This window comes from Cucurbita maxima, unplaced genomic scaffold, assembly GCF_002738345.1.
Source record: "Cucurbita maxima cultivar Rimu unplaced genomic scaffold, Cmax_1.0 Cma_Scf00021, whole genome shotgun sequence".
Classification (NCBI taxonomy): Eukaryota; Viridiplantae; Streptophyta; class Magnoliopsida; order Cucurbitales; family Cucurbitaceae; genus Cucurbita; species Cucurbita maxima.
Genome location: NW_019272037.1, coordinates 1800495 through 1821903, shown reverse-complemented (window position 1 = coordinate 1821903; position 21409 = coordinate 1800495). Strand labels below are relative to the sequence as shown.

Sequence of the window (21409 nt, the reverse complement as noted above, 5' to 3'; positions counted from 1 at the left end):
TTTTTTTTTTTTTTTTTTTTTTTTTACTCCGTTTGTGGAGGTTAAATATGACCCACGATTGAAATATACTAGATTAAACAAAAGAAACAACTTTACAAAAGAAAAACCTTGAACATTTATTTTTTCAATTCTCTTTGTTGGTGTGAATAAAATATATATCTGATTAGTATTCGTGAGATTCCACGTCGATTGTTGAGGATAACTAATGATTACAAAGGCACTGACCATTTTGTGAATAATTTGATAAATTCACAGTTAGGGAATCCTGAAACTTCGGATAGCGATGACTGGAGAGGAATGGTGGATTATGCATGGAGCCACGCAGTAATATCCGATGAAACTCACAAAATAATAAGAGAAAGCTGTGATTTTAACAGCAACGATACTTGGAGCAACAACAATTGCAGTGAAGCAGTGGACGAGTTGCTTACCCAATACAAAGAAATCGACATTTACAGCCTTTATACCTCTCTTTGCACTGCCAATCTCGCATCTACCGATGGCAATTCCATGCAAACCCTAACCATCAAACGCTCCGCTACCATGGTACTTTTCCACCCACCGTCTTTTACATGTTCAAAATAGATAATATCATATAATAACACGTATTTAGATGCCAAGAATGATGGGTGGATATGATCCGTGCTTGGACGATTATGCAAAAACATTTTACAATAGACCAGATGTTCAAGAAGCCCTCCATGTGAGTGATGGGCAGCAGCTGAAGAATTGGAGCATTTGCAAGTACGTAATAATAATGGAATAACGTTATAATTAATTAATTAATTAATTAATTGTGATTGGATTATAAACACAAACACAGCACAACCATATTCGAAAACTGGTATGATTCAAAGCCTTCGATTATTCCCATATACGAGAAGCTGATTGGAGCTGGGCTTAGAGTATGGATCTACAGGTAATTTAATTAGAACATAATTAAAGAAAAGATTTGATGTGATTCCGTGTCTGAAATTGGTTTGAATTTTGGGACAGTGGCGATACTGATGGAAGAGTGCCAGTGTTGTCGACTCGATACAGTCTTAGCTCGCTCGGTCTGCCGATTACCAAGGCGTGGAGGCCTTGGTACCACGAGAAGCAGGTCAGTGGTTGGTACCAGGAATATGCTGGGCTAACGTTTGCCACATTCAGAGGCGCTGGACATGCAGTGCCATGCTTCAAACCAAGCAGCTCATTGGCCTTCTTTGCTTCGTTTCTGAATGGACAATCCCCACCTTCTGCAAAATGATTAAGCTTAATTAACTAATGTCACTGTATTATATTATACAATAATTAATGCTTCTAATCAATGCTTAATCCATAATAATTAATTTGTGTTACTATCCCATCCCTAAACATTAGTCAATATGAGCCACCAAGTGGTTAATTCCAACCATCTCGGCTGAGTAATTATTTAATTACTTTAAAGGGTAAATGGTAAAAAGTGGGACCATGGGAAGATAAGAAACCTAAGGACAGATAATTTAGAAGACACGTGGAGGTTAAATAATAATAAATACGACAAATAGAGTAAAGTACTTTATAAATAGCCAATATGAAATCGATACATAAGGGAAGCCAATTTGGATTTATATCACACCCTCCTTTTTTGACATTTGTTACCCAATCATACTGTTTAATATTTCAAATTCGTCCCAATCCGATGAACCTGTACAATGATATGATATTTATATACTTTGAGTATAATCTCTCGTACAATTGAGATAGTATTTCTTATTTATAATGTGAAATCCCACTTCGATCGAAAAGTGAAACGAAACATTCTTTATGAGGGTGTAGAAATCTCTCTCTAGCAAACACGTTTTTAAAACTTTGAAAGTAAGCTCGAAAAAAAATCTAAAGAGAACAATAGCGGCTAGCAATAGGCTTGAATTGTTACAAATGGTTTTCAGAGCTAGACACTGAACGGTGTGTCAATGAAAACATTGAGTCTCAAAAGAAGGTGGAGACTGGGTGGTGTACGAGTGAGACGCTCGAAATGATTTATTTTCCTATCTTAGAATTAATCCTCCTATTTAAAAAATAACAATTTAATCCATTTTTTTGTTTTGTACTTATATTTCCACCGTAATTCAAATAAATGATTTTTGATGACGCAAGCAACCAAAAAAAGTGGCTGGATAGAGATAACAATGACATCAACGTCCAACATTGTGTGTTTTTCAGCTGATAAAATACAAATAATCCCTTTAATGCTTCATTAATTAATTTAATTTCACTAATTATAACATATAATACTCTCACAAAGTCTATAATATTAATACTACATCAACTTATATTCCCTGCACTAATTGAGTATTTATTTATTTTATTTTCCTACATTTTATCCACTAAATTACTAATTTAAAATTTTCATATAATTATTTATTTATTTATTTTACAATAATACCTGAAATTAATTAAGAGTTCCAGTTGATGTTAGAAGGAAGTTGAAACTGTTGCCTCAAAACGCCGTCGCTCAAGGAGCCAATAAATGGCTCCCTAGTTTGAAACGCTGCGTTTTGTACTGACAGCTGGTTGAGAAGAGACACGTAAGAGACCGTATTTTCTTCGGTTACGGGAGTCACCCCACCACTGTAGCTATTCATGAGATCAAGCCGGAGTGGCTTTCCGCCGTCGTTGGATGCAGTTGCGCCGCCGCTCCAAAGCTGACATGTAAGGCCACGTTTGGAGCTGCAGCTTGAAGAAGGTAACTCCGAGATATTCGAATTGGTTTGATGATTAATTATCTCGTCACCTTCGCTTGATAACGCCACCACATCCAAGTAGCAGTTTCTGCCACCCTTTTGTCCACCTCCAACCACCAGCTTCGGTAGCCTCGCCGCCGCCGCGGCTGCCGCCCTCGATAACTCCTCCATTTCGCGCTCTATGATGGTCGATGCTTGTGCAGCGTTTTTCATGTAAATTCGGCACAAAACCCAATCATCAAGCTACATGAAAAAAAAAAAAAAAAAAAAAAAAAATTGATGTGAATTAAATTAATGTTTAAAAAACATTTAAAGGAATTACCTTGAGAGAGGGCTTCCGATTGGTGGGGTAGGCATCGAGGGGCTTGAGATTGGTATTAGCAGCATGGAGGAGCCTATACTCGTGCATGATCCAATTGGTTTTGATACCTTTAGGAGGCCTTCCACCGTAAAACACGAGAGCTTTCTTAACGCCAACTTTTTGAGTTCCATTAGATGTCATAATAGGCTTGTCAGTTCCAGTCGCTTTCCAATACCCAGAAATCGCCGCTCTATTTGGCCTCGCCCCGTTTGGGTATTTCCTCTCTCTCGGAGTAAAAAAATACCATTCGTTCTTCCCAAACACCGCCTTACCTATAAAAAAAAAAACCCCATTTAATTTTTACATAAAACATTCCATTTAATTAAAACACTAAAAAACCTAATAAAGCTGATTACTTGGGAGGTCCCATGGATCGAACTTGTACAAATCGAGTTCGGCGATGATGGGGGCTGGAAGAGGAGAAGAGGAAAGCTTCCTTTTGAGATAATGAACCACTAGTTCCTCGTCGGTGGGGTGAAAGCGGAACCCCGGCGGCAGCTGCAGATGAGCCGATGTGTTTGATGATGAATCTGTGCTCTCCATGTAATCTGGATCCATCATCTCTGAATCTCAATTTCAACAAAGAAAAGGAAGGGATGGGTGGGAGATTGAGATGGCGAATAAATGAATTTTATGGGAGCTTTAATTTATTTGTTTTGGGTGTCATGCTTCCCTTGTGAAACTATGCCAATGTGAAACCAAAAACAAATTTCTCAAATCAAGGCATATGGCATGCTTCCCACACATTCTTACGCCATCTCTCGTAATTTAATTACTCCAATCCAATATAAACATAGCTCAACTCAACTGATTACATTAACTAGTATACGTCTAAATCAATTGAATTATCCTTTCGTAATGTTTTGAGTTGGGATTACGAGCGCCAAACCTAATTGTTTTTATTGAATTAGGTAAACACAAAACAAATGAAATAGGGTTGGGAGGCTCGTGAATTGAGTCTGTTCTCTTTCTCTTCACTTAGTTTGTACTTATTTTCATCATTCATTTGTGTTTCATTTATGACATTTCATTTCATGTTGTCAATATTGTTTTCATTCATTCTCATATACCCATAAAAAAAAAATGCTCCTTTTTGGTAACTTTTTTATATTCTTTTGTTGAATGGTCTGGTAAAAAGTATAGTAATATTATTTTGATTAAATTATGTAAAGGTATAAAAATATGCGAGAATAAATATCAGAATTGTAAGAACGTAGAGAAAATTGGTTATACAAAATTATGTATATTCTTTTTTTGTTTGTTATTGTTGTACCTAAGTTTGATGTATAGATATTTAATTCTCGATTAATTAATACTAAAATAATTGAAAAGAATCTCTTTAACTTCATAATTAAATTCTAAAATCAAACATGCTTTAAATATCTTTTTCTCTCGTCTTCCTTTCTTGTTTCCCCAAACCTATTATAAGTTTCATGGGCCATCAGCTGTTTGGAGCCCACACTTTCGAGGCTTCGGCCCAATCCATTGCGCACGTGTTGGATTCAAATGAACTGCTAAATTGGGTTAGATTTTTTTTTTTTTTTTTAATGAGAATATTCACTTTTTTTATGTCTTTTTTATTTTAAAAAAATTAATATTAAATAAATGGATAAGAATTGAAATAAAACAATTAAAAAACAAAAGGTAAAAAGACAAGAAGAAAAAGAAAAGGTTATGATTTGTTACGGTTGTGGAGGGACAAAAAGGTCAAACGACGAACACTTCTTTAGCTTCCACTTGGGCGGTGGAAAGTTGGCCTAAAAGGGAACTGAAATTACAATACAGCTGAACGTGGGAACCACAAATTTAAAATGAACTATATAACTAATTTAACGTAAAATTAACTCAACGAAATATTTTAATTTCTACATAATTACAGTTAATACATATAATAAGGTTTTATTTCTATTCCTTTTCCATCATTCACATATTTTACCCTCAAATTTTTTATTATTATTGTTATATTTTGTGGAATTTAGGTTCATTCAGACTTGAAATTTCTTAATTTATATTCGGGATTTACGTCATTTTTATTTAAAATTATGATATTTAAGAATATAGAAGAAAAAAATTGGAAAGGTAATTGAATAATTATATAATTATATAAAATGAAAATGAAAACAATATTTTGTGAGATTTNATTTAAGAAATTTGAAAAAAAAAAAAAAAAAAAAAAAAAAAAAAAAAAAAAAAAAAGAGGTCAGATAAATATATTTTACGTTATTATTTGACACCAGAACAAAAGTTTTGGATTTAATTTGGAAGAGAATTTGAGTATTTGAGATGGAAAAGAAATTTGAATTTTAATATTGATGGACCTTGAAGTTTGACTTCTAGTATATTACCTCACTTTTGACTACCTCCCAACTCTTCTCTAATTTTGACTAATTCCTTATATCATTATAACGGTTTTTATACCCTAAATACTCACCTATACCAACTCAATAATAATAATAATAATAATAATAAATCACAACAAAGTATATATATCATCTCCTCATTTTAAAATAAAAAATATATATTAACCCTAATGTTAAATATTAATTTATGTATCAATTCATTAAAACATTGTATTATTTATTTTAAAAACTACCTTAAAGAATGGTTAGATATAAAAATGATATTTTATAAAATAATAATTATAGATTCTTTTAATATAATTACTTTTAAAAAATGCATATTTAACCTTCATTCAGAATAAATAAAAGTTTAGATTATATATTGTTATTATTATTATTTTAAAGTTTAAGTGATTTTCATTAATAACTTTTAAAATCTTGAATTTCTATTTGTCTGAGTTCACACACCCATGAATATTAAAAACTTTGAATATTTAAAATATCAAAAAGAGATAAATATCAATTTGAAAGAAAATATAGGCATCGTGACATCCAGGGCCTAATAAAAACAAAATTCAGGTTCTTCATTCAAAATATATGAATAATATTTTAGATTTTTTATTTTATTTTTTTTGCTAGTTTANACACCCAAAAAAAAAAAAAAAAAAAAAAAAAAAAAAAAAAAAAAAAAAAAAAAAAAAAAATCTTTTGTAGTTATTAATATTATTTTAATATTCTTTACCCATACGCACATATTTATCATCATTTTATTTTTAATTAATTTTTAGTTTCCCATATGCGCACACATATATATGTGACCCTTCATACAAAATAAAAAAAATAAAAAAATATGTGTGTAACAAATGCACTTATGAAAACTTTACTTTATTATATTTTTTAAAATATTGAAAAATATACATGTATATATATATGTGTGTATCAAAGGCACCTATGAAAACTAATTTTCTTATATATTTTTATTTATATAAATAATTCTATAATAGTTCATTATATAGAATTTAAATTGATATATAATAAATCAACTATTTTTTTATAAAACTATTAATGTAACCCGCCTATTAATATATCTTAAGGCTAAAATCAACGTGGGATCTTTTAATCCACCACATTAGAGGTAAGCGAGCCTCAATCCCACCGCTAATAGATATTATCTATTTTGACTTGTTACATATCACTGTCAATTTCACAATTCTAAAACGAGTCTATTAAGAATAGGTTTTCACACCCTTATAAAAAAATGTTTCGTTCTCCTCACCCATAGATGTGAGAGTATAAATGTGTAATTAAATAAGTGCAAATGTTAAAGTTTGGAGTATTAAAAATTATCAAACATTTCCACCAAGAAAATTATCAAAGAATTTGAACAATTTTTTATTAAATGATAGTACGAACAATACAATTGAATCTCTGAAGTTGTGTTAATCAAAACCCCTATTCCACAAAGAATTAAAAAAGAAGAACAAAATTGAGTGTATATTGAAATTAATCAAATTTGAGTATGCATGCATTTACATGGCTTAATTTCCCGGCATCTCTACGGCTTCTCCGGCGACCAGATTATCAATGACGGCGGTTGAAGCTTTTCTGAGCAGCTCCGACCAATCCCTAACAAGATAATCACACAACATGAGTGCTTTTGGGTACAAATTACGCGACGATTTTATGGAGAAATAATTACCCGTTACTGGAGTCGAAAGTGAGTCCAACGGTGTATTTGGCTTCTCCAAGTGCCCAATTGAACCTCTCCATCTCTTTTTCGGGACAGTTTCGGTTCAATTCGACATGAAGTTCAGACGGCCGAACGTCGACGAATATCGGTATGATCTTCTTTTTGTTCTCCACCATTAGAGCAAGTTCATGCAAACAAAAATAAGACCGACAATAACGCGGCGAAAACACCGCAATTCCCACCTTACAACTCCTAATACTTTCCTCAATCTCCCCAAAAAGCTTGTCTCCTGGTTTCATGTTGGCGCTGTCTAAGAATGGGCGGAGCCCTATTCTAGCAAAATGGTCATAGAGCAAGCCAGCGATGCTCCCTCGGGTGTCGACGCCACGGTAATTTATGAAAACATCGCACCGCTGCGACATCGATCGGATGTGGTTGCAACGAGTGAGGATTGTGGAGGGGATTAGGTGGTTTCTGGGGAGAGCTGAAAAATAACGTTGCATGGCTTGGTTGAGGGGTTTGGTTTGTTGGTGTAACGAATGAAGTTAGGAATGAAGAATTGTGGTGTTTATTTATATATATGGAGATAGAAAATGACGTCGTCGGAATAAGGACCAAAAGGTGTTAGGGTTTGAATTCAAAAACCATAAGAGGTTGGAAGAAAGAATTAAGAGATGGGTTTCGCAGTTATATTTTTGACTCTTTAAAACAATTACATCTCAATATTCATCAAAGCCCTTCAAACACGTCCAATAAAAGAGAAGATAGGAACCGAAAAAGACACACCTCTTGACAAAGTCTATGCATATGTGTATTGGTTTCTTGCGCTCCATTTTGCATACTTCTTGTTTCTTGGGTTTTTCGTGGGTTCTAGACCTCGAATTCTTTGTTCGACAGGAATATTGTTGAACACTATTCAGAGGAGTAGTCCCACATAGACTGAATTTATAAATAAATAACACTGTCTCCATAGAGTTTATACTCAAACAACTGTGGAGATATAACTTAACCATCTACATTAAATGACATGTCTAACAAGAATGATCTAGGTATAATTCTCATTAAATGTTATTTATATGAAATTTGTCGAAAGCAACTTTATATATTTTTTATTTAAAATTAATTTTAATTAAAAAATATAATTTAATTTATTAAAATGAAAACAATCTTCTTTATGAAGTCATAAAATGTTATTTATATGAAACAATTTTTTAATATAAAGTAGGTTCTTTAAATAAACTAATAGGCTAAAAGTTGGAAATTAAGATGGATAGGAGGAGAGTAGCCACGTGGCGAAGACATGATGGTTTGACCGAGAAAAGTCAGCAAGGAAGTGGGGCCTCTTTATTAACCGTACATTTTGGTGACGAAAACTTCAGCAGACTTTCCTTCTTCTCTAAGGCTACCTTCTTTATGAAGTCATCGCTAAAATTCCATCGTATAATATTACATTACATTATAGTTTATATTATTATACTAACTGGAACAAAATTTAATTAAACTATACTGTGTTACATTATACATATAATATAAACTTCGTCAATGTCCGTATGTAAATTAAAGAAACAAACGAAAGTTACATGTATAAGTTTATAACTTGCTCATGATTAAGATTGACTCGCATATTGAGTTTTATACAAATTTATTGTATATGATACTCCATTCATACGTCTTTAGATTGCAACAGATACGAGAAACAAACCCGAATGGAGATTTACTAGAACCGGATAGGGGATCGGAGAAATGATGAATTGGGTTGTGTCGAAGTAGTGTCAACCTTGTTGTTTGTGTGCATGTCTGCCTACAATACCAACTTTTTCCTATGCATTGGTTTTGTTGTACCTTATTTAACTAATGATGTGTTATTAGTTGTTAAGGCTATATGAGTAGAGATTAAGAGAATCATGGCTATATTTAGTATACAGATCATAAGCTTAACAAACAAACCAAGTAAAAATTAACAAGAATCTGGTAAAGAACATGAACAAGAACAAGACCAAAATGTGAAACCAAACCCCGTCTGTCTATGGAAGGCATCGAGTTCCTGTAATTCAGGAACTGTGGATTGTGTATCCCTTCGATAAAACCCCGTCTGTCTTTCAGCCTCTTCTTGGCTGTCTCTTCACAGAGAAGGTTCCAATGCAGTAAATTCCATTTGGTTCTTTTTATTTTTTATTTTTTCTTTTTCTTTTTTTCCTTCTCTCTCTCTCTCTTGATTGAATTCCACTCTGAATCTGCTGTTTTATGCTGTGTTTCAAAAGCCCTAGAATACCTCTTTTTCCTTTCATTTTTTGTATTTGAGAGAACTTCAACATCGCTGACCACAGGAATTTACAAAGCAAAACACTATTTTTTCTGCAAAAAACCCCCAAATCCCTTCACCCCATTATTTCATTCAATTCTTTTTAACCCTTATTTACCTCACATTCCATGGCTACCAATGGCTGGTGTGGTTTAGGCCCATTGCTGTTTCGTAAGAAGTCTTATAACCTCGAGGTTTGTTGGATCTTTTCACTTTTCTGAAATGGGTTTCCTTAATAAAGCTCGATTTTTTGTTTCAAATTTGGGGTTTTCATTCAAAACATGAGATAAAACAGAACACCCAGATGTTGTTCTTACGTGTTGTGTTTTCTTGTCCTAGACAATGAAGAGCCCTTCTTACGTGTTCCCGAAGACTTACACAAATAAATCAAAGCTACCCAGACTTGCTAAAAGTAGGAAGTCATCGAAGCGCAAAGACAATTTTTCTCAAGTGATGGAGCTGCGCAGGAAAATCATGATTCTCAGAGACATCATCGACTTGCCTCCTTTACAACTCTCTTCTTCTATAAATGAGGTATATTTTTCTTCATTTCTTCTTCAACTCTAATCTGTTTAGTTCGTTTCAAATATCTTGATTCGTGATGGGTTCTGGCAGCTGGTGGTCGGAACCATGGAAGACCTTCAAAAGCTCTACCCCGAACTCATATCGGAGATCCAATATTCCGAAATGAATGCCACACGTATCGAACAGGTATGTTCTGTTCTGCTCTGTTATGCTCTGTTCTACTCTGTTCTTCTCTGTTCTGCTCTGTTCTGTTCGGATTATGGAATGAGCTCTTGAATTTATGTATCAGAGTCTCTCCTACTTCTGCACTGCGCTGAAATCGATCGGAGAATCTTGGATGCTGAACCATGATTGGAAGGAAAAACCAAAATATAATTTGCCATCATATAAGGAAAATTCCAGCTTCACTGAAATCGGTCAGTTTTCAATTTTGTAAACAGTTTGTGTAGAGAAAATCAGGACTACAATTGATGAAATCTTTTGCTTTATGTAGTTGAATCCGTGTTGGCTATCATTGATTGCATCATTAATATGGCAAACGAAAGGTTTGATATGATGGACGAATATGTTAACTCGAAGAGCTCCTCGTATTCACGAACTAGTTCCTTTGGTAAGAGCTCGATCTCAACAGATTCCTGCTCTGAAACCAATAGCCCTTGCTGTTCTTCACCTGAAACTCCCACATCCGTTCTTGCAAATTTTCGCAACAGCGAAAGAAAGTTATCTGGAATGGAGAAAGTGTCGAGTAATTCTCCCATTTTGTGGTCTCTTAGAGTGAAATCTATGGAAATGTTGAACCCCTTTGATGTCAAGCGCCTTTTGCTCCCCACGTTGTCTCACTGTGGTGTTAATGTACGCCCTGCCCCAAAGAGACAAGCTCAGCTCAGCTCTGAAAAGACTGATGCTGCCGATGGAGGTGAAGCTAGCCAAAAGGGTAGTCCTGAGAGAGCTAATGATGTTGATTTTCAAGAACTTCCTGCATCAAAACTGCCACCACCGGGACCTCCTCTACCTCCTCCACCGCCACCACCTTCACCACCACCACCACCAATGGTGCAACAAAATGCAGTATTGGCTCATTCTTTACAACTACCTCCACCACCACCATTGTCTCGGATCAAGGTACTGCCTGCTGCAGCCGTGCCTATTGCACCTATTGCGCCAACGCCGCCGACACCACTGTCAAAGGTAATAAAAAAGGCGATTAAAGTCGCAGTACAACCACCACCACCACCACCACCACCACCACCATCAAACCTTGTACCGCCACCTCCTCCATTGCCTCAAAGCAATGGCTTGGCTCCACCGCCACCTCCTCCAGGTGGGGTAATTCGATCATTGCGCCCCAAGAAAGCGGCTACTAAACTGAAGAGATCCCATCAATTGGGAAGTCTGTACCGGAAACTCAAAGGAAAGGTGGAAGGATCCAATCAAAATCTTACCTCCTTTAATGGAAGAAAAGGCGGCGTTGGGAGCAGCTCCGGAGGAAAACAGGGGATGGCTGATGCCTTGGCAGAGATGACAAAAAGGTAAGATTCTCTTGTTATAAACTGCACGACAAATGCAATAGAATAAATGTTGTTTCTTTTGGGATGTTTCAGATCAGCCTACTTTCAGCAAATTGAAGAAGACGTTAAAAAACACGCAATGCCAATCACGGAGCTTAAAACTTCCATTTCAGCTTTCCAGTCACCGGACATGAACGAGCTCCTCATTTTCCTCAAGAAAGTGGAATCTGTATTGGAGAATTTAACCGATGAATCACAGGTTTGTGCAAATTCTGCCTTCCCCAGTTTCTTAATCGTTGCTTTCAAACTGTTATTCAAAAGGGTAGGCTGCATTTTCTCAATCTTGAAGGTTCTCGCAAGATTTGAAGGATTTCCCACAAAAAAGTTGGAAGCTTTAAGGACTGCAGCAGCGTTATACTTAAAGTTAGATGCAATGCTCTCTCAATTACAGAATTGGAACATTGTTTCTCCCATGGGACAACTTCTGGACCGAGTTGAAAGCTACTTCAATAAGGTAGTTCTCAATGCCTATTTGGATTTATTAAATCTGGTTAGGAATCACGAAACTTCACGATGGTATGATATTATCTACTTTGAACATAAGTTCTAAATCCGCGTACCAATGGAGATCTATTCCTTACTTATAAACCTATGACTTAATTAGCCAACGTGTGACTCCCTTCCAACAATTCTCAACAAACCATTGAAGAATGTCGCTAATGAACCATTGCTTTTGGCTCTGCTAAACACATACAGATCAAAGGAGAAGTGGATGCACTCGAGCGAACAAAGGACGACGAATCAAAGAGATTCCAGAGTCACCGTATTCATTTTGATTTCAATGTGTTAATACGGATCAAGGAATCAATGGTGGACGTGTCTTCCAGCTGCATGGAATTAGCTCTGAAGGTGGTCATGATTGAGTTGGGTTGAGTTGAGTTGAGTTATAACTATCGAAACCCCAATGTAATTTGTGTGGTTGATACAGGAAAAGAGAGAGTTGAAGCAGGCAGCAGCAGAGACGACACGAAACGGAATCCGATCCGAAAATTCAAACCAGGGATGTTCTAAGTTGCTGTGGAGGGCATTTCAATTGGCATACCGAGTTTACACGTTCGCCGGTGGACACGACGAACGCGCCGATAGGCTGACCCGAGAATTGGCTCTAGAAATAGAGAGTGAATCTCAGGACCTATGATTCTATCCTGTTTGTGTTTAAAGTTGTGTTTTCTCCTTTTTTTTAGCAGGAAAAAAAAAAAAAAAGAAAGAATCAGTGATCCATGTGAGGTCTAGCATTTGAGTTTGTGGAATGGTATTTGTTTACGTTGCTTCACCTTTTCCCTCTTTCTGGATAGGACCCTGTAAACATTACATAATCATTATGAGTTTATATATATACTACTAATTAATCACTCTTCATCCTATGTTTGTATCAGACCTCTTCCATTCATGCTTATATTCTACCCCTACATAAAACAGAGGATCTTGAAGGCCACCAAGAACACCAAAAAACATCTCAACAACATTACTTCATTCTCCGACCAAGACCATCCAACCACATCTGTGTTCCATCTTATTACCAGTTTTCAATATTACACCATTGTCATACCATCGTATCGTATGTAATTGTATTGTATTGTATTGAATTGAATTGTTTATAAGACCGAATATTATTCGATCACACTATTATAATTTAGAAATGATGATTTTAAAAATATTTTTCACGTGGTGTTATGTGATACAAAACTTTTGAAACCTAATCAGTTTCTTTAACAAATATTTATTAGAAATCAATTACAGTTCATATCCATTATTGCAAGAAATGTACGTATAATAAATTACAGTTCATATCCATTATTGCAACACTTGATAGTCCTATTACTTACTCCTTGCTTTTTAAAAATAAAAATTTATCTTCTAGTATATAATGTTCCAACGCGAATTCTTCCAACCTGCTCTCTTCTCACTCGCATGCATTCAACTAAATTTCTGCTTAGGTTTACTCGGTGAGTCTCATAAAAAAATAAAATAAATAAATAATGTGTAGATGACTTTTTGAATTATGGGCAGAGAGTTAAAGGTCCAAAAATGTGTATCAATAATGTCCGGCGCAGCACAAAACTGGAGGAATATGGTATATCATATCTACAATCATTAAGCATCTAGATTATTTTTATGACTATCATTAAAGTACTTTGAAATCTTAGAACATAAAAATGAGTAATAAACAAACAGGGAGAGATATGATAATTTAAAATTAATCTCCATATTCGATCTTGATCTCAGCGATGGAGACGAGCCCAGCTCCAAGCCTGGGGATGATAGTGACGATGATGCTGTCGTCATCATCAGCATCCAAATCCTCAAGCACTTCACTTATCCCCAATCTAAGCCCCGTCTTCACCTTCTTCTTGTGCCCGTGTTTATGCGGCACGTTTACAAAGCTCCCAGCAAACTCTGTATTATCGCCTCTAATTTCCCTGTCATCTTCGTCATTGATATAAATATCCAATTTAATGGACGTGTTGGGGTCGAATTCGATTCCCTTAATCACCAAAATCTCCTCTTCCTCATCTTTCTCCTTCCTGCCTCTCGATTTCTTCCCTCTCTTCACTTCCGTACTGATCGCCGACTTCAGAGTCACCGGTAACTTCATCTTTGGCGGTTTGACGCGCCTGGACGGGACATTACTGTCGACGCTTTTCTGGGCTCTGAGGGCTCGACGAGGCGTGGGGCGGGTTTCGAGCCATGGGAGTTCGACGTCTTGGTAGATGTAGCCGAGGTTTTTGGTGTCGAGACAGTCTCGGACTCGGACTCGCACGGCTTGGGCCTTCTCGTTGTAGAAAATGAAAGAGGCGTCGAGCCATTCAGGGTATTGTAGGTCCCGTCGCCTTCCGCCGAGGGTCTTCCAGACGGACCACATGCGGTCTACGTTGGAGTGGTGGGAGTAGAAGATGGGATCTCTGGCCGCGGAGTAGAAGTTTCCCATGTTCTCTAGGTTGGGCTCGTTGTTGTCGCCGCACCATGTGTGAACCGTATTGTGTGGGATGTTCTCCACGGACCCACCTCCTATCATTTTGGGTATATTCCGTTAGACCAACATGACTTTGACAATGATATGATATTGTCAAATTTGAACATGAGTATCAAATTTATAGACTTTTATTATTTGTTTATAGACTAATGATCCTTCTCTAAAATAACCTATAACCTAAGTTAGACTTTTATTATCCAACATACTAATTAATTTTTTTCACTTTTGAAGTTAAAATTAATCTATAATTAAAAAAAATGATGGAATAATGTAAAAAGTTGGGAGAAAGAAAAACATTGGCTAAATAAAAATTAAAATCACTAAAATTTATGCAGTAAATAATGTTATACTAAAATATTACCTGGTGATGGCTCGTCTCCGGCTACATAAGCGCTGCCAAAAAACAGCTTTGGGGTACGACTATTGGAAACCATCTGGCGATACATAATTCTTAGGTTACTTCTTATCTGCGCATTATCGCCTATGTTTGAATCAACCCCATCGAAATCCAGATCCATCAATGTTGGCGGCAGATGATTTTGGTTCCGAAGTTGGTCATAAAGCGAGGAGTTGTGGTCGGCGTACATGGCTGGCATTCTCATACCCCCAGGAGCATCGTAGTTCCAAAAGGGCAAGGCGAAAGTGGGATCTCCAATCAGCTCTCCCAATATCTTCTCGTAAAAGTAGAGATAATAACGGTGAAATGGGAAAAACAGCCACGAGTTATGAACTTGCACCTCAACTGGAAACCCCACTTGGTCGTACCCTCCGTTACAATAAGCACAGTGAACGTTCGCTTGTTGCATGAAGCTACGTGGGTCATCTCCGGGCAGCCCTTTCATTAGCTCCACGGCTCTCTTATATTTGTCTATGTAGCTTTGATCCGCCAAATGGGCAGCTGGCCTGACCCGTAGTTTTCCCGGCGCCGGTGGTCGGAAGTCGACGATAGAGGGGGACGGCGGCGGGCAGCAGTTGGTTGGATCGGAGCCAGGTGGCAGGTCTGGTGGGCCACACTTGCTAATGTTGGGAGTTTGGACTGGAGCGGCAAGGGCAAAGGTGGAATCTTTGGTGAAGGCCGAAGCTCCGTAGATACCGCCTGCGCCTATCCCAATAAGAACGTCTCTTCTATCAATTTTGCCATTGGCGGCGCTACACAAAACTCGAGCAGCGTTGTTGGGAAGGTATTTTGATGTTGGAGGCCTGGATGATGGGCGAAATGTGGCGGTGGAAAGAGCTGGTGGTGGTAGAGAAGCCATTGCTTGGTTATTGGATCAAAGATGGTTTATTTCAAATCCCACTTATCTGCCTACTATTTATAACCCAAAAAAATCTATCTTAATTGTCTCAGCTAAAACTTTTATNTTAATTTTTTTTTTTTTTTTTTTTTTTTTTTACTTTTTAATATTGTTTAATCATAAGTTTCCCCAAAATTTTGTATCCATTATATCTACCAATTTTTAAAAAAATATTTATTTATGTCAAATAATCAAATTTTATCTCTAACAAATTTACAAATTCATAAATTTTAAAAATTGTTGGATGAAAGTTTTTAAGGGAATCTCAATAGATTCTTGCGTCCAATTTCGTCATGTTGACGTGGCAATTACCGACCCAACGTAATTGTAGACTTTCACAAATGTTCCAGCTGTTGAACCTTCAATCTCAGAATAGGTCTCTGTCGATTGCGATATTTATTATAGCCACGTCAGCAAAAGTAAGTTAATTATTATTATTAAATTGCTATAACATGAATTATTTTGAAATTTTATAATTTAAATTAAAAACTATAATGTAGCCATTATAATTGGATGGATATGTAAGTACCAACTTGTCACCTAGGCCATGCATCCTCGTGCAATATACTCATACCAACACAAATTTTTTTTGATCAATAACTTATTTTTATCTTTTTCTTCACAACCATATATGAATTTTTTTAATATAAATAATTAATTGTAACTATTAAATAATATTATTTATTCTAGCTTAATTTAACTAATTTTGGTTAACTAATTAATCAATAGCTTCAGTTCAGCAAATAAAAAAGTGGATTATTATTGATTTATTACTGTTAAATAATTAACTATATTTAAAATAAATAGCAAAGAAAGAATATTCATACAGTTATAAGGATATAGAATATTCTTATTTATATAAAAAAAAAAAAAATACAATATTTCTACGTCCAACCTCATCATTATTAAAATAAATAAATAAATAATGACTTTTCAGATAAACATTGAAAAACATGGAAATATTAGATTTTAGTTCTTTTAATATCCACCCAATCATCTAGTTGGTAAGATTTAATAAATAAAAAAATAATTTGAAAATTGAAATTGAGACGTAAATGAATTGCCCTCCACTTACATCCCGACGTCGTTTTGGATAACCTAAACGTACGACTACATTGACTTTATTATGTGGTCTTAAATTTTTTTTCTTTTGAAAAAAAATTCATTTAATTCAGTAAAATAATATAGTTCGGAGGGCCAACTAAGCACGTGTTCTTTTATTAATTAATCAAATAGTCAACTGTTTTTTTAAAATCAGATTATTTTACACATCATTTTCAAACTTTTAAGAATTTAATTAAATATTAAATTTCAAAGCCTTCAATAACCAAATAAAAATTAAATTTGGATAAAAAAAGTTAGCTTTTAAAATTCCCAATAAAATATAAAAACTAAATTTAAAGTATGTTTTACAGAAAAAAAAAAAAAAGTTAAAGAATTATGCTAAACTAAGTTGTATTAATTTTATAATTATAATTAGTCGATATTCGATAATGAAATTAATTTAGATAAGAGTAATGGTTTTGCCCACTCCCTCGTGGGTTGTTGTGGATAAAAAAAAACCAAACATCCACATCTACCGAGACATTTAATTTTCATGAATATAGCCATAATAAATATATAAAGTTTATTTATTATTTTAAATAATATATAGATTATATTTTTCTTCATAGTTGATTGATAATTTTACCCTACATTTGAAATCTATATGAATATTGAATTTTTTTTATTCAAGAAGAAAAATCATGTTTTATTTATTTATAATATATAGTTATAATTTTGAAATTTGAATATTCAAAGGAAAAATGTAAGATAATGTTGTGTACGCAATCCAAATTCTGACAAGTTTTAGAGATGAATTTAAAGATTAAATGAATAAATTTGAGAAGAAGAAAATGAGTTTGTACATCTTTTTAACCAAAATAAAAGTCCATTCATTATTTGTGTTTATGGTATGGATTTAACTGTTCTATTAATGGGACATTTATGTGTATATTAATAAATACTTGTGTTTTCTTTTCTTTTTTTTCTTTTTTCTTTTTCTGTATAGTTTTGATATGGAGGACATCTAAGGCAAATTTGGCCCAGAGGCACATTTGAGACCAATCAAATGTTCATCTAGACCTAGGTTGGTTCGACCCGCCAATCCAATCCTATTTAATCAAACCAGGCATATCGTATTTCGACTTTGTTTGACATCAATCAATATAAGTTTGTGTTAAATTTCTATTCATATATGATTGGAATATGTTGAAAAGCAAATAATATTTTCAGACAATCAAAATAGTCATCCTCATCGTCCTTACAATCGGATTACGTTATATTTTCTTAATAAAAAAAAATTAGGTTTCGATTAAGTGATGACTATATAAAATATGTTTTAATTAAGTTAAATGCTAAACTTTAATAATGGTCGCAAATTTTTACATTAATTTCAATTTCAACTAATTCGTTCACTTATTCTAATAAGTGGTATGCAAATTTTAAAAATCTCATTAATTTTAATAAAATAAATTTTGCACAGACTTCATACACAAATTAATCATTGCCAAAATTCTTAAATTTCAACAAATATATATATATATAAATATATATATTTCTTTTTATTTTATTAATTTCATATTGTACATTTTTATGTAATTCATTCTGTGCATAAGAGAGATTTTTTTAACGTTATTTAAAGTAAACATCTATTAAGGAGTTAAATTGTAACAATTTTAAATTTTAATGTTAAGATTAATACTCATCTAAGTTTGATGTGTAATTTGATAAAATTCAAAGTTGATGATTAAAATTAATACAATTTTTTAAGTTTATAGTTATAATTAAGATGCAAACAGAATGGAAGTTGTTTGGAATTATTAGCCTCAAACCTGGAAGCCTTTTTTTATTTTAAATTTAGTTTCCCAAAGAAATTAATCTCCATATTCGATCTTGATCTTAGCAATGGAGACGAGACCAGCTCCAAGCCTGGGGATGAGAGTGACGATGATGCTGTCGTCACAATCAGCATCCAAATCCTCAAGCAGTTGAGTTATCCCCAACCTAAGCCCCGTCTTCATCTTCTTCTTGTGTCCGTGCTTATGCGGCACGTTCACAAAGCTCCCTGCAAACTCACTAATGTCGGCTCTATTTTCCTTCTCATCTTCGTCGTTGATATAAATATCGAACTTTACCAGCATGTTGGGGTCCAACTTGATTCCCTCAATCACCAAAATCTCCTCTTCCTCCTCTTTCTCCTTCTTGCTTCTTGATTTCTTCCCCCTCTTCACTTCCGTACTGATCGCCGACTTCAGAGTCACCGGGAACTTCATCTTTGGTGGTTTGACGCGCCTGGACGGGACATTACTGTCGACGCTTTTCTGGGCTCTGAGGGCTCGACAAGGCGTGGGGCGGGTTTCGAGCCATGGGAGTTCGACGTCTTGGTAGATGTAGCCGAGGTTTTTGGTGTCGAGACAGTCTCGGACTCGGACTCGCACGGCTTGGGCCTTCTCGTTGTAGAAAATGAAAGAGGCGTCGAGCCATTCAGGGTATTGTAGGTCCCGTCGCCTTCCGCCGAGGGTCTTCCAGACGGACCACATGCGGTCAACGTTGGAGTGGTGGGAGTAGAAGATGGGATCTCTGGCCGCGGAGTAGAAGTTTCCCATGTTCTCTAGGTTGGGCTCGTTGTTGTCGCCGCACCATGTGTGTACCGTATTGTGTGGGATGTTCTCCACTGACCCACCTCCTATCATTTTGGGTATATTCGGTTAGAACATATTGACAATGATATGATATTGTCAAATTTGAACATAAGCTCTCAGGGCTAAACTTCTCCAAAATTCCTCCCATAAAAAGTATTATTTGTTTATAGACTAATGATTCTTCTCTAAGTTAAAATTAATCTATAATTAAAAACAAAAAAACAAAAAATGTTTGAATAAAGTAGAAAGTTGGGAGAAAGAAAAATATTGGCTAAATAAAAAATAAAATCACTCGAATTTATGAAGTAAATAATGTTATACTAAAATATTACCGGGTGATGGCTCGTCTCCGGCTACATAAGCGCTGCCGAAAAACAGCTTGGGCGTGACACTATTGGAAACCATCTGGCGATACATAATTCTAAGATTACTTTTTATCAGCGCATCATCGCCTATGGTCGGATCAACCCCATCGAAATCCAGATCCATCAACGTTGGCGGCAGATGATTTTGGTTCCGAAGTTGGTCATAAAGCGAGGAGTTGTGGTCGGCGTACATGGCTGGCATTCTCATACCCCCAGGAGCATCGTAGTTCCAAAAGGGCAAGGCGAAAGTGGGATCTCCAATCAGCTCTCCCAATATCTTCTCGTAAAAGTAGAGATAATAACGGTGAAATGGGAAAAACAGCCACGAGTTATGAACTTGCACCTCAACTGGAAACCCCACTTGGTCGTACCCTCCGTTACAATAAGCACAGTGAATGTTCGCTTGTTGCATGAAGCTACGTGGGTCATCTCCGGGCAGCCCTTTCATTAGCTCCACGGCTCTCTTATATTTGTCTATGTAGCTTTGATCCGCCAAATGGGCAGCTGGCCTGACCCGTAGTTTTCCCGGCACCGGTGGTCGGAAGTCGACGATAGAGGGGGACGGCGGTGGGCAGCAGTTAGTTGGATCGGCGCCATGTGGCAGGTCTGGTGGGCTACACTTGCTAATGTTGGGAGTTTGGACTGGAGCGGCAAGGGCAAAGGTGGAATCTTTGGTGAAGGCCGAAGCTCCGTAGATACCGCCTGCGCCTATCCCAATAAGAACGTCTCTTCTATCAATTTTGCCATCGGCGGCGCTACACAAAACTCGAGCAGCGTTGTTGGGAAGGTATTTTGATGTTGGAGGCCTGGATGATGGCCGAAATGTGGTGGTGGAAAGAGCTGGTGACGATAGCGAACCCATTGCTTGATTGTTAAACCAAATATGGTTTGTTTCAAATCCCAATCTTATGCGTATTATTTATAACCCAAAAAGAATCTATCTCAATAGTATGAACTAAAACTTTGTATTATTTTTAACTACTTCTACTTTTAAATAATGTTTAATTATAAGTTTCCTCAAAGTTTTATACTTATTTAGTTGTATTTTAACTTTTTAATTTGGTGTCCACGTAGATTTGTTGAATGTGCCTTCATATGTACTAAAGCAACCAAACTTTTCTAGATTCAAACTTACTAAATAAGTATACTAGTTAGAGGAAAAAAAAAAAACATGTAAACAAGTAACCTAAATCTTACTTCAAAATCACCTTCAGATACACAACGTTACTCTTTAAAAGTGGTGAGATTAAGGTTAAAAAATATATAAAAGAATTAATAATTACTACCTATACTAATAAAGTTCAACGAGCTTGACTTTGAGTAATTTTATGTTTTGTGATTTCTAAAAACATTTTAAAAAAAAAACATTTGATTGAACACCAAACGTACTAATAAAAAAAATTAGTGTGATTGTTTAAATCCAAATAACATCTTATGGGAATAAGTTTACCTTTGTTTTTTTTAGAGTAATGAAAGTGTATAATAGTAAATTATGCACACGATTGATATCGTTTATTAAAAGTTAAAATCTTATTGCTGACGTATTTCTATAATACAGTGAAATAAAAGATAAGTTTGAGATCGACCCTAAAAAAATTA

General features: G+C 35.3%; 6 protein-coding genes across 6 annotated transcripts in view; 2 read left to right on the top strand and 4 right to left on the bottom strand.

Annotated features, from left to right (window-relative positions):
• The window catches only part of LOC111495766 (serine carboxypeptidase-like 31), a 2788-nt gene extending 1461 nt beyond the window's left edge, over window positions 1-1327 (top strand). Inside the window, exons 6-9 of the mRNA XM_023145946.1 lie at window positions 256-546; window positions 614-744; window positions 824-919; window positions 997-1327. Coding sequence (XP_023001714.1) covers window positions 256-546; window positions 614-744; window positions 824-919; window positions 997-1249 — 771 coding nt within the window. The 3' untranslated portion in view covers window positions 1250-1327. The remainder of the gene's footprint in view (window positions 1-255; window positions 547-613; window positions 745-823; window positions 920-996) is intronic.
• Window positions 1328-2185: 858 nt separating this feature from the next.
• On the bottom strand, window positions 2186-3833 carry LOC111495779 (NAC transcription factor 25-like). Its single transcript, XM_023145961.1, has 3 exons — window positions 3426-3833; window positions 3031-3341; window positions 2186-2951 (listed from the first exon to the last, which is right to left on the bottom strand). Exons 1-3 carry the CDS (start codon window positions 3628-3630, stop codon window positions 2421-2423), a joined length of 1047 nt encoding a protein of 348 aa, XP_023001729.1. The 5' UTR covers window positions 3631-3833; the 3' UTR covers window positions 2186-2420.
• A 3113-nt stretch (window positions 3834-6946) lies between these two features.
• On the bottom strand, window positions 6947-8870 carry LOC111495714 (toll/interleukin-1 receptor-like protein; the record flags this gene model as incomplete). Its single annotated transcript, XM_023145874.1, has 3 exons — window positions 6947-7034; window positions 7108-7511; window positions 8823-8870. Coding segments are annotated over 3 exons (540 nt in total), but the record flags the coding sequence as incomplete, so codon positions are not given.
• Window positions 8871-9528: 658 nt separating this feature from the next.
• Window positions 9529-12762, top strand: LOC111495759 (uncharacterized protein At4g04980-like). Its single transcript, XM_023145939.1, has 9 exons — window positions 9529-9594; window positions 9740-9934; window positions 10016-10111; window positions 10215-10341; window positions 10419-11454; window positions 11527-11692; window positions 11783-11947; window positions 12190-12342; window positions 12422-12762. Exons 1-9 carry the CDS (start codon window positions 9529-9531, stop codon window positions 12629-12631), a joined length of 2214 nt encoding a protein of 737 aa, XP_023001707.1. The 3' UTR covers window positions 12632-12762.
• An 892-nt stretch (window positions 12763-13654) lies between these two features.
• Window positions 13655-15723, bottom strand: LOC111495765 (polyphenol oxidase, chloroplastic-like). The gene is made up of 2 exons (XM_023145945.1): window positions 14829-15723; window positions 13655-14502 (listed from the first exon to the last, which is right to left on the bottom strand). The coding sequence occupies exons 1-2, from the start codon at window positions 15721-15723 to the stop codon at window positions 13691-13693; spliced, it is 1707 nt and encodes a 568-aa protein (XP_023001713.1). The 3' UTR covers window positions 13655-13690.
• Window positions 15724-18610: 2887 nt separating this feature from the next.
• On the bottom strand, window positions 18611-20680 carry LOC111495764 (polyphenol oxidase, chloroplastic-like). Its single transcript, XM_023145943.1, has 2 exons — window positions 19778-20680; window positions 18611-19489 (listed from the first exon to the last, which is right to left on the bottom strand). Exons 1-2 carry the CDS (start codon window positions 20670-20672, stop codon window positions 18678-18680), a joined length of 1707 nt encoding a protein of 568 aa, XP_023001711.1. The 5' UTR covers window positions 20673-20680; the 3' UTR covers window positions 18611-18677.
• Window positions 20681-21409: the final 729 nt, after the last annotated feature.

Bases quoted from the DNA above. Each gene is read 5' to 3' on its own strand.
- LOC111495779 (XM_023145961.1), bottom strand. From the start codon at position 3,630: ATGATGGATCCAGATTACATGGAGAGCACAGATTCATCATCAAACACA. The intron at 3,342-3,425 runs GTAATCAGCTTT...TTTTTTTTATAG, and splicing joins CGATCCATGGGACCTCCCAA to GTAAGGCGGTGTTTGGGAAG. The intron at 2,952-3,030 runs GTAATTCCTTTA...TTTTTCATGTAG, and splicing joins ATCGGAAGCCCTCTCTCAAG to CTTGATGATTGGGTTTTGTG.
- LOC111495765 (XM_023145945.1), bottom strand. From the start codon at position 15,723: ATGGCTTCTCTACCACCACCAGCTCTTTCCACCGCCACATTTCGCCCA. The intron at 14,503-14,828 runs GTAATATTTTAG...CCAAAATGATAG, and splicing joins CGGAGACGAGCCATCACCAG to GAGGTGGGTCCGTGGAGAAC.
- LOC111495764 (XM_023145943.1), bottom strand. From the start codon at position 20,672: ATGGGTTCGCTATCGTCACCAGCTCTTTCCACCACCACATTTCGGCCA. The intron at 19,490-19,777 runs GTAATATTTTAG...CCAAAATGATAG, and splicing joins CGGAGACGAGCCATCACCCG to GAGGTGGGTCAGTGGAGAAC.
- LOC111495759 (XM_023145939.1), top strand. From the start codon at position 9,529: ATGGCTACCAATGGCTGGTGTGGTTTAGGCCCATTGCTGTTTCGTAAG. The intron at 9,595-9,739 runs GTTTGTTGGATC...TTCTTGTCCTAG, and splicing joins AGAAGTCTTATAACCTCGAG to ACAATGAAGAGCCCTTCTTA. The intron at 9,935-10,015 runs GTATATTTTTCT...GGGTTCTGGCAG, and splicing joins TCTCTTCTTCTATAAATGAG to CTGGTGGTCGGAACCATGGA.